The 14,827-nt window shown below is 39.5% G+C and overlaps 1 protein-coding gene and 1 long non-coding RNA gene across 5 annotated transcripts in view; both read left to right on the top strand.

Moving 5' to 3' along the window:
• The window catches only part of LOC115235776, a 4,864-nt gene extending 2,734 nt beyond the window's left edge, over nucleotides 1-2,130 (top strand). Inside the window, exons 2-3 of the long non-coding RNA XR_003884086.1 lie at nucleotides 1,333-1,521; nucleotides 1,902-2,130. This is a non-coding gene — a long non-coding RNA (uncharacterized LOC115235776). The remainder of the gene's footprint in view (nucleotides 1-1,332; nucleotides 1,522-1,901) is intronic.
• A 162-nt stretch (nucleotides 2,131-2,292) lies between these two features.
• On the top strand, nucleotides 2,293-13,993 carry LOC115235798 (pecanex-like protein 1). 4 transcript variants are annotated; one of them, XM_029807793.1, is made up of 17 exons: nucleotides 2,293-2,969; nucleotides 3,288-3,534; nucleotides 3,838-4,116; nucleotides 4,195-4,544; nucleotides 4,667-4,807; nucleotides 4,904-5,151; nucleotides 5,265-5,524; nucleotides 5,637-5,705; nucleotides 5,955-9,253; nucleotides 9,354-9,815; nucleotides 10,227-10,371; nucleotides 10,631-10,889; nucleotides 10,967-11,320; nucleotides 11,428-11,540; nucleotides 11,821-12,095; nucleotides 12,395-12,670; nucleotides 13,597-13,993. In XM_029807793.1, the coding sequence occupies exons 1-17, from the start codon at nucleotides 2,817-2,819 to the stop codon at nucleotides 13,612-13,614; spliced, it is 6,948 nt and encodes a 2,315-aa protein (XP_029663653.1). In that variant the 5' UTR covers nucleotides 2,293-2,816; the 3' UTR covers nucleotides 13,615-13,993. The 4 variants fall into 4 exon arrangements, with proteins under 4 accessions (XP_029663653.1, XP_029663655.1, XP_029663654.1 ...); XM_029807795.1 differs by lacking the exon at nucleotides 5,637-5,705; XM_029807794.1 differs by lacking the exon at nucleotides 13,597-13,993 and having other exon boundaries at nucleotides 12,395-12,676.
• Nucleotides 13,994-14,827: the final 834 nt, after the last annotated feature.

The raw sequence follows: 14,827 nt of genomic DNA, 5'->3' as shown, positions 1-14,827 counted from the left end.
CCCCCCCCCCCCCCCCCGCTAGTTGTATTACATTTCTTCTTTCGAATGCTTCGCGTATTTTTTGCGATAAAAATTTTCATTCACTATAGACTAGTTTCTCTCATAGAAAAGGATAATGCGACAAATACCAATCAGTATGCAAACATGTTTTGCGACTGGTATTTATCAGATTATTTTTCTCATGAAACACAAGCAGTCTATCTCCCCCGTGGTGTTATCAATTTTTTATTATATTTAACAGGCTTTGTGAGAAAACTCTTTGATATGACAAGGCTTTATGATTTTATTGTTTTCATCATCCTCGATCTTTCTCGTTCCCCACTCTCGGAGAACAATGAACGAGGAATTTCTCGCAACAAATTAATCCAGTATAACTGCTTTGCTGCAAAGTTTTATCTTACAAACAAGAATTATGCAAATTCGTGTTCCATGCTTTTGACGTTTGAGAACGCGTCATGTAACAGATGTACATGTCGCACGCGGCCGGTTAACAATTCTCTTAGATATCACCGGCAGGAGAGATGAGATTTCAGGCATACTTTTCGCGCGCATTCGCTACCTTCATTCAGAAACGAGCCATGGAGTCGAACTGTCAACGACTTTGAGGAATGCGTGTGTTTTGTACGCGTTTTGAAAGAAAGAAAGAAAGAAAAAAAAATGAGAGAAGGATCACATACACATACACACTGCCGGCAGTCGTACCTTCTTATTCACATCACGTCCTGGAGTACAGTAAGACAGACCACCCACATCGAAACACCAAAGTTGTAAATTGGAATGTTAGTACTCTAGAGTTAGCTCGGCCCTCGAAGATCCCGATCAACGCCAGACACTAATCCTGTACGATTCTGTTCAACAGCCTGGGTGAATTATATGTGATGGTTGATGTCCGTGAACGTACCTCTTGGATGGACACGAACGAACAAATGATTGACAAAGTTTTGATGCAAGTGGAAAGAGCGAGCGAGCGAGAGAGAAAGAGAGGAAGGTGAAAGGAGATGAGAGAGTAAAAGGAGGGAGAGAGAGAGAGAGAGAGAGAGAGAGAGAGAGAGAGGAGTATATATATTTTTACAGGAGAATATATAGAGAAAATTTGATGGGATATATATGATGGTAATGATGATGATGATGATGATGATGATGATGATGATGATGATGATGATGCACTGCGCCGAGAGAAGTTGCTAGACAAGTGTGGAGCGAGTGCTTTTTTGAAAGCGTGAGGGGAGTTTTTTTCGTAAGCGTGGCCGCGAAAAAAAAAACAAACATAAATGAAAATGCCGGGCGATGTCCGCTGGACGGTTTAATGTCTTACCGCGGTTTTGCTTTCAGATTGCGAGAGCGTGCGTCGCGATCGACAGTGGTTGATCCGCGATTAATCCGTGCTTGCTCTCGCGGAAAAAGAGATAATTCCTGAGACGGCGCGGACGCGGTTATATTTGGAAAACAGGGTCTCTTCTCTCTCTATGGGTCCGGAAATGTTAATCGATGACAGGCGACGAGGGGTGTGATGCGATTGAAGTAATTATTATAGCATATTATACATACAATTTAATTTTTTTCAGGAAGCCTTATCCTCACGAGAATTAACTTTACGTTGGATTAAAGCTTTAACTAATCAGATTTGTATTTAACTTGATTTATTAACAGCAATTTTGATTGAAACTAAACACTGACGCTTTATTAAAAAGATGAAAAAAAAAGTATTATGTGTAATAATTCTCTATTTATTGTCACTTAATTTATATGTAAATTATATCTGTAATAAAAAACGCCTGTGTTATATTATTACATAGAAATTATATTAATTAATCCAGAAAAGTCTTGATCCCTAAAAAAATTAACACACGTGAATACTTTTCATTCGTGTAATGATAATAAAATTTATTTACTTGTTTCAGATTCGATATGCATCGCACATGTATCCTATCGGACATCGTATGTGAGGACTTTGAGCAGAATGCGGAGTGCGTAAGGGACATTAAAACAATCGCAAGAAAATCGGCTACTAAATAATATTATATCGGAAACGCGTTTTCATTCGCATATGTTTTATATAATGTTTTATATATAAGAAAAGAGAGAGAGAGAGATTATATCGATAGTATTTAATAAATATTTCTATCGTAATATTTTATTTCACGTGTTATTGCTGAGAAATATCTAGCCCCTATAACTTTATATATTATATATAAATATTCAAAAAATATTTCTAGAGTAAACTATATTATTAAATTTTGTGTTAACAAATAGATAAATTAATTTAGATTTAGTCTCAAGAAGCTTTTATTTTCTACGCTAGATGTAAGATATATTGTCAATTAATACAATTGATAATCAAGTTTATCTTCTGCTCGGGATTCACGGAGGAGGTCTGTCAGCGAAATATTGCCGATAAGACGGATCACTTCCATCTTCGAGGTTTGTGTCTCAGTTATTATTGGCAATATTGTAAACTATTTTATCGACAGTTGCAAATGGTACAAAATGCCGAGAACAAATATAAAAGCGCCACAGTCGGCGACGAGTCGCATCACCCTGTGTGACATCTCTCCGTTCCTCTTTCACTCGGGTTTTTACGGGCCAAGGTTCATCTGTGGTGGTGGTGCATGGTCTGACCGTGAGTCGTGTGTGCGCCAAATCCATCGATTAACGGGAACACAAAATAAGATGCAACGTCGTCTCGCTGTTCGCCGCGCGTCTCGCCGTGTCGAGGAGCTGACGATACCGAGCGTTATCGCGAGCAGGATCGTCGGACGTTAAGGGACGTTATGGGAAGATGGTGAGACAGCTCGGTCTCCTCGGCCACTGGGAACATGGGTTCGCAAACACTGGAGATCTTGAGACAAGGCGTCTGGGCGAGCCTGACGGGCGGCTGGTTTTACGATCCGCATCTCGACGTTTTCTCCAACACCTTCCACCTATACATCTGGCTGTTCCTGCTCTGTCTGCCGTTCACGATCTATCTGGTAAAAAGAAACGCGACATCCTGTATGTTTGTGCAGCTGTTTATTTTGAAAATTGCATAGGAGTCTTTAACATGTTCGCACAAGGATAAATTCTTTTTAATTAAATCACGTCTATTTTTATTTAACTTGAAAACTCGTCGCAGTTTAATTTATGTCACTTTTGAAAGAAACACGGCTATAATGTCTGCAATTATATATTTAAAATTCTCTTAAAATGTGTTTATATAGACTTTCTGCCACTGCGTGAAGTGTTATTTTTCTTTTTATGATATTTGCTGTATGACGAGTCTGTTAAAGATTGTGTTTCATGTGTTTTAGTATTTTCCTTCTACATTATATGTTTGGTTGGCATATTGCTCATCATTTGTCGTCGTCTTTGGAACAATAAAGTGTATGAATCATGCTCTACACTGTGTATATGATACAACAGAGTGTTTGGAAGAATCAAATCAAACCATCAGTCAGCAAAAGTCTGAGAGTGAGAAGAAACGAGCAGGCCACAATAAATCGAGGGAACAGTCACAAGATCAGATGGGCCATGGCATAGAGCTGCAAGTTTTGAACGGTACATTGCATAATTTAAAGATAAATTAAATTAGCAATATCTTATTGGATATCTTATATGAAAAAAAGGCCATATATATAAACATCAGGTTCTTAAGAGAAATAATAAAGTTATTAGTTTTTTACATTATAATGGCTAAGTTAAATAATTCTTTTTATTTAAAAAGATTTATATAATTAGCATATAATAGTATATAATAATATAATAGTATAAATATAATTATTTATAATTTCCTATTTGCTGTCCAAAAGAGATTGCGTGTATAATATATCCTTTCACATATTTTTTATAATTTGTCTCTAGGTAAAACAGATACACCACCTGTAGAATGTTCATCGCGTAATTCATTTATAGAACCAAATATGCAGAATGCCGATGCAGATAGTATAACATCTGAATATAATCGAGATAAACCTAGTTCGACCATAGATTTAAAGGTAGAGATACATAGGAAAAACAGCTCGGAAAGTTCGGAAGAGGCGCAGCAACTTAGTAAACCAATGGTGACCAGTATTAATGTGCATGAAGCTGAATTAGTTTCTGCACAATATCATGAGCCACGTTTTAAGAATATTATAAACGGTAATCGAGTATTTAATTGCATCGCATGTGAGCAAATAAAAGAAATAATTAATAAATGATTGTAATATTTATCTATAGAATGGAAATTGTTGCGACAAAAATGCGTAGTAATAGCGGAAGAAGATAGACCAGGTCCGCGTAAATTATGTCGGCATGCAGCTGAGGATTCCAGAAATCGACATTCTAAGCAAAGCCTCGGAAAAACTGGATCGGAGAGCCAAATAAAACAGACCAGTTCGTTAGAATTGGAACATCCTGGTGACGATTATCCATACTGGAAGTCCAACCAAAGTGTTCGCAGACTCAACTCCAATTCCATACCGATGGAACCACATCTGATAAATGATCATCCGCAGAGCTTAGAAATTATATCAAAAAAGGGAGATACAGACAACAATAAAATCTCATCTCATCCACAATCGTTAGAGGTAAAAGTCCAACTTATTTCTAAATTTCATTAGTATTTTGAATATGAAATGTAAATGATGTTTTAAATCTTCATAGTGTCTTGTTTCCTAATGAGATAAAAAATTCCATTTTTAATTTTAAGGTCATTACCAAAAAACCGCATCAGCAACTGGTACATCCACAAAGTCTTGAAACAATTGGTGCTACTAGTAAAAATATAAATAATACTGACGATAATAATCTGCCTCTTCATCCTCAAAGTCTTGAAACCATTAACAAAAAGGTATATAAACAAGTTGTTTTATAAAGTATCTTTTTACACGTAAATATTTTATCTCAAAATATACATTTATAATATAAATAAAATTGAATGTTGAAGGTCTTACCACAAAACACATTGAAGAGAAACCAGCTACAGCTCTTACCATATCTTAGTTATGGATCCGAAATAGTGCATCCGATAGCTGAACAGAGTGATGAACAATTTGCTAATGAAAGTTCAGGAGGATTTAGTCTGCGAGACTCTTATAGTCCATTACTTACACGGAAAAACATGAACGACGCAAACTCTACATCTAATAGAGACAGAAGTCTCAGTGCTGGCAGATTCGAAGATAGATTCTCGAGGTATTCTCGAATGATATGTATCATCAAAAATAACACAGACGTTTTAATGTCTTTTAATTAAACATGTATTAAAGCGAGCTTATATTGATATTATCTTTTACATTATCTTCTAGATTTAATGACGATAATGGAATAGACAACAATTCAGCAAATTCTCGAGATGCTTTGCTTGATGAATCAAAATCCGGTGTGAAAAGAAGATACAGTAATGCCAGCCAAAGCAGTCATGAATTTTCAGACGGTGAAAAAAGTAAGGAGAAGCGACTGGATAAATCCAAGAACGCGGAAGATCCACTCAATTCAGGAAGCGTAGTCGGAATAGATTGGTTATTCGAGAGCGGAGATTGTCCGGTGGAGCAATGGCCGAGTAAGAGTAAGTTTAATGTAAACAAAAACCTGCTTGGCTAAAGAAAAAAGATTAGTCCAATTATTTTTTGCTGTATGCAAGCTTTATACTGTTACGTTTTTCTAATTCGTGCTGCCAGTATTTTGGACTTTCACTCGCTCTGATGATACGGATACATCAGAAAGCCTACAGACGGCTAGTACAGATTGTAAGTTGGACATATTATAAAGGTAGAATGTCGTTGAGAAGATTAAGTTTAAAAATTCACGACAGATTTGACAGGCTGATGAGCACATCATATATTTAGCACTTTGCGTATAATTCTTAACTCACGATAACATTGAATATGATGTTCATGATAGAACAAAGTTTAGAAATGATTGAGCTTTTAGCGCTGATCATAAATTATAGAATTGACGAAAACTCTCTAAATGCGTTTGTGTACTGATTTGCGTAGATCTTCACACTAAAGAACCCGATTCAGGATCATCTAGTACAACCACTCTCAGTATCGAGAATGAGGTGAAGCGAAAGTTGCTGCCGCAGCTGGAAGTGGACAATACCGCCAAGCGTCATCAGGGAGCGATCCCCAAGCAAAGCCGTCCAAAACCCGCCGCGTCGGACGCTACAGATGACAACATCGTGTCGAGCGTCGAGCAACCGCGGGAGAATCTCAAACGTTATCTTGAAGTACGACGGGAGAAGGCCAGAAGGCGAGGCGGCAAGTTCGAGCAGACCAGCGGTTCGAACAACGAGTTAAGCACGCTGTTACCGAATCCGGCGCCACCGTTGCTAGCAGCGTTACTGAACAATTCCGGCCGGGATCTGCCTGGCCAATCGAGCGCCGCATCATCCGATTTGCGACTGAGTCGCAGCTCCGAGAATCGGAACTCTCGCAGCAGATACGGACGATTAAAACATTCTAATCGTACTCATCGTGGACCGCGCAGCATGGCCAATCGCGACGACAATGTTGTGCCGTTGACCGCGTTGTTTGGCCTGATCTCGAGCGGCGAGTATCACTTGGCCACCAATCAAAACGACACCTCGGAGGGAGCTGTACATTACTTTCGCGACGATAATGGCCGCTGGCTAGCTTACACGTTTGACGAAAAGGGTTGTTCGGACGTGGCTGCCGCAACGGCGATGACACAAATGCCCGCCAATCCGCACAATGAGAAATTGCTAAACACTCTACTGCGTCAGCAACTCAATCAGAATATACACTACGACGCTACGAATTGGGAGCTTGCTGATTCACTTAGCAACAGTTATAGCAGCTTATCGCTCAACTCTGCCGGTCTAACGGTGATAATCGACACGCCGCCGGTACTGTCGAGTCCGGCGAGCAATCAGACCAAAACGCAGAGCTCGCCGCCGTCGAATCTGATCTCCTCGAATACCGGCAGTTCGAATCAATGCACGCTCGGCGAGAACTCGGAACGCGAACATTTTCATCATACGCTAATTGCGCGCTCAGACTCGATGGCCGACAGAAATCGAAGGTTACAGAATCTGCTGGGCAATATGACTTTGAATCAGTATCAGTCGGATCCCAATAGCCGCATGCCCGTACTGACATTGCCACATCAGGAACCTGACATAAACACGAGTCTGTCGTGGAATCGCTTCGTCGATGGCCTGGATGGCTCTGACGGCTCCAAGCCCAAGCAAACCAGACACTACTACAAGTGGAAAATCGGCAAGCTGCCACATGTCAAAGTGCGCTTCGATCGTCTCGCCCTGCTAGCTCTACTCGATCGTAACTTGACCGTGTTAGAGACCATCGTATCCACATTCCTGGCGGGCACGGTCGCAGGACTGGGCCTTCTGTTGCTTCAACAGGGTTTCTATCGGGACATATTTGCATTTATATTCTGCTTTGTGACGGCCGGCTGTCAGTACTCGCTACTCAAGTCAGTCCAGCCCGATGCTGCGTCGCCCACACATGGCTTCAATCGCGTTATAGTGTTCTCCAGGCCTGCGTATTACATCTTGTGCTCGAGTCTGATTTTGATCTTCAACGAGATATTGAGGAACTTTAAATCGTCCGACTTTCGCGTGTACGGATTGCGTGTTGCCGATTATGATCTTATACTGCAAGTGCGAAACGTTCTGCTAANCCTGCTGTGTTTTCCGATTGTGTTCTCCTTAGGATTATTTCCACAGATCAATACGTTCCTCATGTACGTCTGCGAACATTTGGATATTCATCTATTCGGTGGCAATGCGACCACTAGTTTGGTGTCGTCGTTGTACTGTCTATGCCGCAGCTTGGTCGCCGTCCTTATCCTTTACGGATTCGCCTATGGCGCCCTCCTCGAGCCCAAGTCTTCACAACATATTTTATTCTCCATATTCGTCGGTCTGCTCGTCGCGATATCTTATCATCTGAGCCGATCGTCCTCTGATCCAACCGTGATATGGGATATCCTCAAGACAAATCTATGGCCGCTGGAGATAGGAGACCGATACGTGGAGGAGAAGGAGGCGAAAATTATCGAGAATACATCGTCGCAACGCGACAATGTGGCTGCGAGCTATAAAGAGGCCAAAAGTAAGTTGTCTGGCAGGAAGAAGGATGTGAAAATCAAAGTGGGAGAACAAATGTCTGACACTGAACTGATAGATCCGTTACCGGAGAAGCTCCGTTTGACCGTAAACACCAGACTGAAGAACGACGTAATCGTATGCGCGGTAGTCGGCACTCTGTCTTTCGGTATTCATCGTACGACAGTGTTTACCGCCCTGCAACCGGAACTCAATCCGGTACTATGTAGCATCGTCAGCTGCCTGGGCTTTCTTCTGCATTATATTGTGCCGCAGCTACGCAAGCAACTGCCATGGCTGTGCCTGTCAAGGCCGGTGTTGCGCAGCCATGAACATGCGCAATTCGAAGTGCGCGAGCCAGTGAGAATTATGTGGTTCGAGAAGGCCTACGTATGCCTGTGCTTTCTCGAACGGAACGTTCTTTATCCGGTCGTCTTCCTGGGCGCCCTCACCGAGTGTTCGTCAAAGATCGCAGACAAGTTTGGCGAGAGCGTGGGCGCGCTCATTGTCGTCGTGTGCGGTCTCAAGTCCCTCAGATCGGCGTACTCGGACCCGTCCACACGCTACCTCGTCCTAGTTTTCGCGGTGCTCTTCTTCCAACTAGACTTTAGTAATTTGAGCGAAACCTTCCTGATGGACTACTTTGTTACGGGAATCGCGTTCGCCAAGATCCACGAACTACTGCTCAAGATACGCTTCGTCGTCACGTACATCGCGCCCTGGCAAATCACTTGGGGCAGTGCGTTCCACGCGTTTGCCCAGCCCTTCTCCGTGCCACACTCGGCGATGCTCTTCCTCCAGGCCGGCATCTCAGCAATGCTCAGCACGCCTCTGAATCCATTGCTAGGCAGCGCGATTTTCATCTCGTCGTACGTGCGACCCGTAAAGTTCTGGGAGAGAGACTACAAGACTAGGAGAGTGGACCATTCAAACACGCGAATGTCCTCGCATTTAGAGCGCAATCTGGGTGCCGATGACAACAATCTGAACTCGATATTTTATGAACAACTCACGCGTTCTCTCCAGCACAGTCTCTGCGGTGACCTCGCGCTCGGTCGATGGGGAAACGTGGAGCAGGGCGACTGTTTTCTGCTCGCGTCAGATTATTTGAACTGCTTGGTGCATATAATTCAATTGGGTAATGGACTGGTGACATTTCAGCTCAGAGGTCTCGAATTCCGAGGAACATACTGCCAGCAAAGAGAGGTACATACGAAATTATACGATACGAGTTTTTTTTTTTTTTTTTTTTTTTTTTCATGTGAACTTTGACGCCATCATAACTTTTTGATATATCTATTTTTAGGTGGAAGCGATCTCGGAGGGTATCGAGGACAACGACAACTGCTGCTGCTGCGAAATGGGTCACCTATCAAATGTACTTAGCGTGAACGCGGCCTTTAGTCAACGCTGGCTCGCTTGGGAAGTCGCGAGTGCCAAATATGTGCTCGAAGGATACTCGATCTCCGACAATTCGGCGGGTTCTATGCTGCAGGTGTTCGAGTTTCGCAAGGTGTTGGTTACTTACTACGTCAAGAGTATCGTCTTCTACGCCGTGAAGTCGCCCAAGCTGAAGCAGTGGCTCGAGAATCCAGACATTGTCGATGCGCTCAAGCCGACGCTCGACAAGAACTTTGTTGATCTTGATCCCGTTTTTAACGTGAATATCGATGAAGATTTTGACTTCCGAGCGAGCGGTATCACGCGGAACAGCTTCTGCAATGTTTACCTCGACTGGATACAATATTGCGCTGGTAAACAAGATAAGGTGATACATTAGTAATATTCATATTATTTCGTCAGTTTAATACTAAAATAACAAAACTTAGAAAATTTTGACGTTATCTGCATACATTAATTAGTCGAAAAAATATGGAGATGTTTACATCTTTCGGTACTGCAAATATGTAGATAAGTAATTTAAATTTTATACAATATCAATCTGAAACTACGAGATGTATTTATCTCTTAGTTGAAGGAGAAAAAAAAATTATATAAAAAATCGTTTAAAATATCAAATTTATAAAAAATTATAAATTTTCAAAGTATTAAGATGACGATTTTATAGTACTAAAGAGATAAACAATTAAATGGAAAATTTTATAATACTAAGGAGATGATTTATCTATATGAAAATCACAATTTCTTTGAAATATATATCACGTTATTATGCTTTCAGTCGCTGGATAGAACACGCGATTCATATCTCGTATCTCTGTGCCTGTCATTGAGTCTGTTGGGAAGACGCGTATTAGGCGCTGCATCTCACAACACATTATCGGGTGTTGAGTTTTTTCTCTACGGGCTACACGCGTTATTTAAAGGTATAATACTTTGTTTCTGTGATGTATCGTAATAATTATGTGTTTTTTTAGAAATATTATATATTTAATATAATATATCTAAACCCCTCGATATTTGAATGTATTATGTTCGCTAAAAGAATTTTCACAATCTCTGAATTGTTTCTTGATAAAATATCAATGGCTGTATTTCTCTGTTTAAATTACAAAATGAGTTTTTGTTTGAACTACAACTAGTGATATATCCTGCATATATACAAATATCTATATATGATGATAGGAGATTTTCGGATAACGTCAGTTCGCGACGAATGGGTGCTGCACGATGTCGATTTATTGCGCAGCGTGGTCGCTAAGGGAATAAGAATGGCCTTGAAACTGCATCAAGATCACTTTATGAGTCCGGAACAATACATCGAATCACCAGCACTCTTCGAGGCTATCGACAATCATGATCAGAATCTCGTCATCAGCCACGAGGCAGATCCACTTTGGAGGAACGCAGTATTGAGTGGTGCGCCCAGCCTTCTAGCACTCAGGTTTGCATTATAATTCAACCACCAAAACATATGAAGTGCACTACATCGCGATTAACATAAATATTCGAAACTTTTAGACATGTACTCGATGACGGTATAGACGAGTACAAAGTGATAATGCTTAACAAACGTTACTTGAGCTTCCGTGTGATCAAGATGAATCGCGAGTGCGTTCGCGGACTCTGGGCCGGCCAACAGCAGGAATTGGTATACTTGAGAAATAGAAATCCAGAGCGCGGTTCTATACAGAACGCCAAGCAAGCACTGAGAAATATAATTAACAGTTCCTGCGACCAGCCGATTGGATATCCGATTTATGTCTCCCCATTGACGACCAGTTACGCCGAGACCAACGAACAATTATGCTCGATAATCGGAGGACCATTGACTTTTGGTACCATAAAAAGCACCGTGTTGAAATTGTGGAGAAGGTACGCGCATATTGAAGATAATTTTTCGTCTCCAATTGATTTATGCTTCGATTCGATTTAACTTTAATTTAAATCGAAATCTAATAATTCAACATGCATGTTTTTAGAATCAGAAGAAGATGTGGTCAAGGTTGTTCCTCCGGCGGCACTGGCTCCCAAGACGATGGAGGTTTCGGGAATGACGGAGTATACGCGATGACTACTTACAACATACACTCTGGTATTTATAGATATTAATCAATCAATTTAGTTAATTCTTTGATGCATTGTTAATTATTTCATTGAACTTAATATAAGAGAAAAATTTACAATTATATTTAAAATTAGAGTTAAAACATATGATTAGAATAGACCATAACTTCCGTCTATTTTCTAAGATATCTTGATTCTTTTTTTGCTATAATATAAATTTGATTTTTTAACGATTTCCAACATTGATGCAATAGATATATACCTTCGTACTTATTACATTATTATAAGTACATTTTTTACGAATGTAGGCTATGCTCAATCGGGTCATAATACTTCCGGTTCGCAATCGATGGAATCTGGCTGTCAGATCGGCGGTTCGACCGGTCGAGGATCTCTCGGTCGTGCGAATACGGGTTCTCTTGGTGGTAACAGAGGCTCACTCGCTTCCGTTGGGAAACCAACCAGTTCAACCCTCGCCAGCCTGGCCGGATTGCTCAGTAATAGCGATATCAAAACGGAAACAAAGAGCGAGACAAGCTTCTCTAGCAAGCTCGAGAAGGAGGAAGTTTTTCAAAGAGTTCGCGTAAGTATTTTAACAGCATTCATATTCGCAGAATGAGTCAATTCCGATGAATTAAATATAAAATTTCTAAAAGTTATATCTATCCTATTAACCGCTTACAGAAAGATTAATCTCTAACACATTAAATTACTATAATTTGAATTTGTGTTTTATTGAAATGTTTTATTATTTAATACCATTGTACGCGCGGTTGCTACAAATTGTCTGAATCAACATTGCATATTCAAAATTAGAATGACGTGAAGATTGAAGTTCTTTTTGCACGCATGAGTCGTAACGCAACAGTTTTTCACGAACAGATTATGGATCCTAATCAAGTATACGACGCGATCAATTTGGGTCGGCGTATAGACGTGATTTGGCCGGACGAGAGAATGCGACAGCAAGGCGGTCGTTCCGGCTGGCAACATTGGGTACCGGAGAGAGGTATGGAGGGTTGCGTGGTTCACCGTTGGTCGCCGAACCATCGCGATCCTAATCGACGTTCGCATGTCGACAAAGTCATTCTACTCGTAAAGATCGAGGATAAATACGTGCCGATAGCTGAGCAAGGCGTACGGGATTTAGGAGCAGAGGTTTAGTAAAATATTTTTTTTTTTTTTTTTTCGAAACTATTGTAATAACGTGCGATCATGGCTTTTGTACTCATTAGCACGATCGCACTTAGATCTGCAGATGGGCGATAGCGCATGTATATTCAACAACTAGAAATCTTCAAATAAGAATCTCTATTAGATTTTAAACCCCAATGTGATGGCAATAGTTAGCATTATTACAGATTTTATTAATGTTTCGATTCGTTCTATAAGAAAATGACTAATTAGTTTCTTATGGTTGTACTAATGTAATCAAAGAATTTTCAATGAAAACGTTTTTGCAAATCATAACCGGAGAGTGTTGTGCGGATTGCTAATATTAGTATAAACTAAGAACCTAAGAGAAATAGTCGCATATATAAAATATGAACTATTTTTATTGTGTAATTCTTATTACTTTTATGATACATATTTTTCTTTGAAAATATGTGTGGCTAAGACTCTTACTTGAAGATTTCTAGTATCAATGTGACAAAAGTGCAAAATAATGCGAACAAATGTATCATATTGACGATGTTGAATACTAGTTTCGTACTTCCACAAAGTCAATACTCGCCATTAGAACATAAATCGAAGGACTCTGATCAGCGATAATACTTAATTACATAAAATGTTTAACTTATCGCCATTGACAGGTTTCACTGCAATTATAACATTGCAATTTTTTTCAAGATATTGAGAAATTTACATACTTTTCACTTGCTTATGTGGATTGTCTATAAAATTTTCTCCAAATCTTAGGATGTTGTCTCGCCCCAAATTTTTTGATTATTTTTCATTTTTATTGATCTTGTACTTAGAATTTTCATCAGATACGATTTACTAGAATTTCTTGTCAGATTTATATTTCTTTCCATTTTGATCATCATCGTTGTTAAAGTTTTACTTTTTAAACGTTTCTACAGAAAACGCCAACGTGTTAAAAGAATCGAAAATTGTAGAGACCTGTATAGAGACGAGGAGATGGAGGAAAAGAAATATGAGAATATTTTGTCATCTTGTAAGTATCGTAAATATATATGTATATTGTTACTTCTCGTGAATCGAACGAGAAGAAAAAACGCTAATCGCCAAGTTATTCAATGCAAAACCAAATTGTATCATGTTGTACTATATACTGTATATTATATGATGACTATATTAGTTTATGTTCTCACACCGAACACGGAGCAGACGTTACTTGTTGCCCAATGTATATCTAGATTACTTAATTATCGGTTAAAAGAAAAGGTAGCGTTCGAACACGTTCCTCTTCCATTAATCTATAATATAAATGCGATATATATTTTTGGCGGTTGATATGGAAAAAAAAGGAAAAGAACATGAATTGTTCTGAGTAGTAGAATTGTACTATTTATGAATATGTAACACGATGTATTATATAAGAGCAGGAGGAAAAGGGAATCTCTCTTAAATACACTGTTGCTATGTAGGTCGTACGGAGTGGGTTACATATGGCAAATGATATCGATAGACTATTTGTACATAAAATATCATTCGTGTTTTTCTACAAAAGATTTTGTTATACGATTCTCTTTTTTAAAGTAGATAATGTAGATAAGTTGTAAATATCTCTTACATTGCGCATACCATCGCAAACCTCGAAGCGTCCAGAATATTATTCTATTCGAGCGTGTATTATTTCACGGGGCCACACACGACAGGACATATCCGTGTGCATTGAAATAGCGGTTACTATATCCCTTGCTTCACTTCCATATGCCCATGTACAAAAGCTCATTCAAAATCACATGGCATTACTTAATTATATACGAGCTGGTAAAATTGTTAGTCTCGCGACGGTGCATTTACATTTGAGGCACATCTTGTTAGATCGAACAAGGGTACTATGTGTAAATGCACTGGTGCTCCAAGGGCAATGAAACGTCTACGCTGTTACTCTTAAAAGAAAGTTATCAAATTGTTTATTTTTTTTCTTTTTAATTTTGTGTATATAATGTTTATAAATTAATTAATTTTGCTTTATTTGTTTCAAATCATGAATGTTATAAACAAATTCGAAAACGTCTATATACTGGTTATTTAAATAATAAGGAACGGTTGCTTGCAAAAATTCTGTAAATCCATATATATAGCTCGCTCGCGTTCGACATCGTGTAGAAAAAAGAATATATA

The sequence above is a fragment of the Formica exsecta genome, unplaced genomic scaffold (assembly GCF_003651465.1).
Source record: "Formica exsecta isolate Colony F162 unplaced genomic scaffold, ASM365146v1 scaffold235, whole genome shotgun sequence".
Taxonomy (NCBI): domain Eukaryota; kingdom Metazoa; phylum Arthropoda; class Insecta; order Hymenoptera; family Formicidae; genus Formica; species Formica exsecta.
This window is presented reverse-complemented; position numbering and strand designations above follow the sequence as displayed.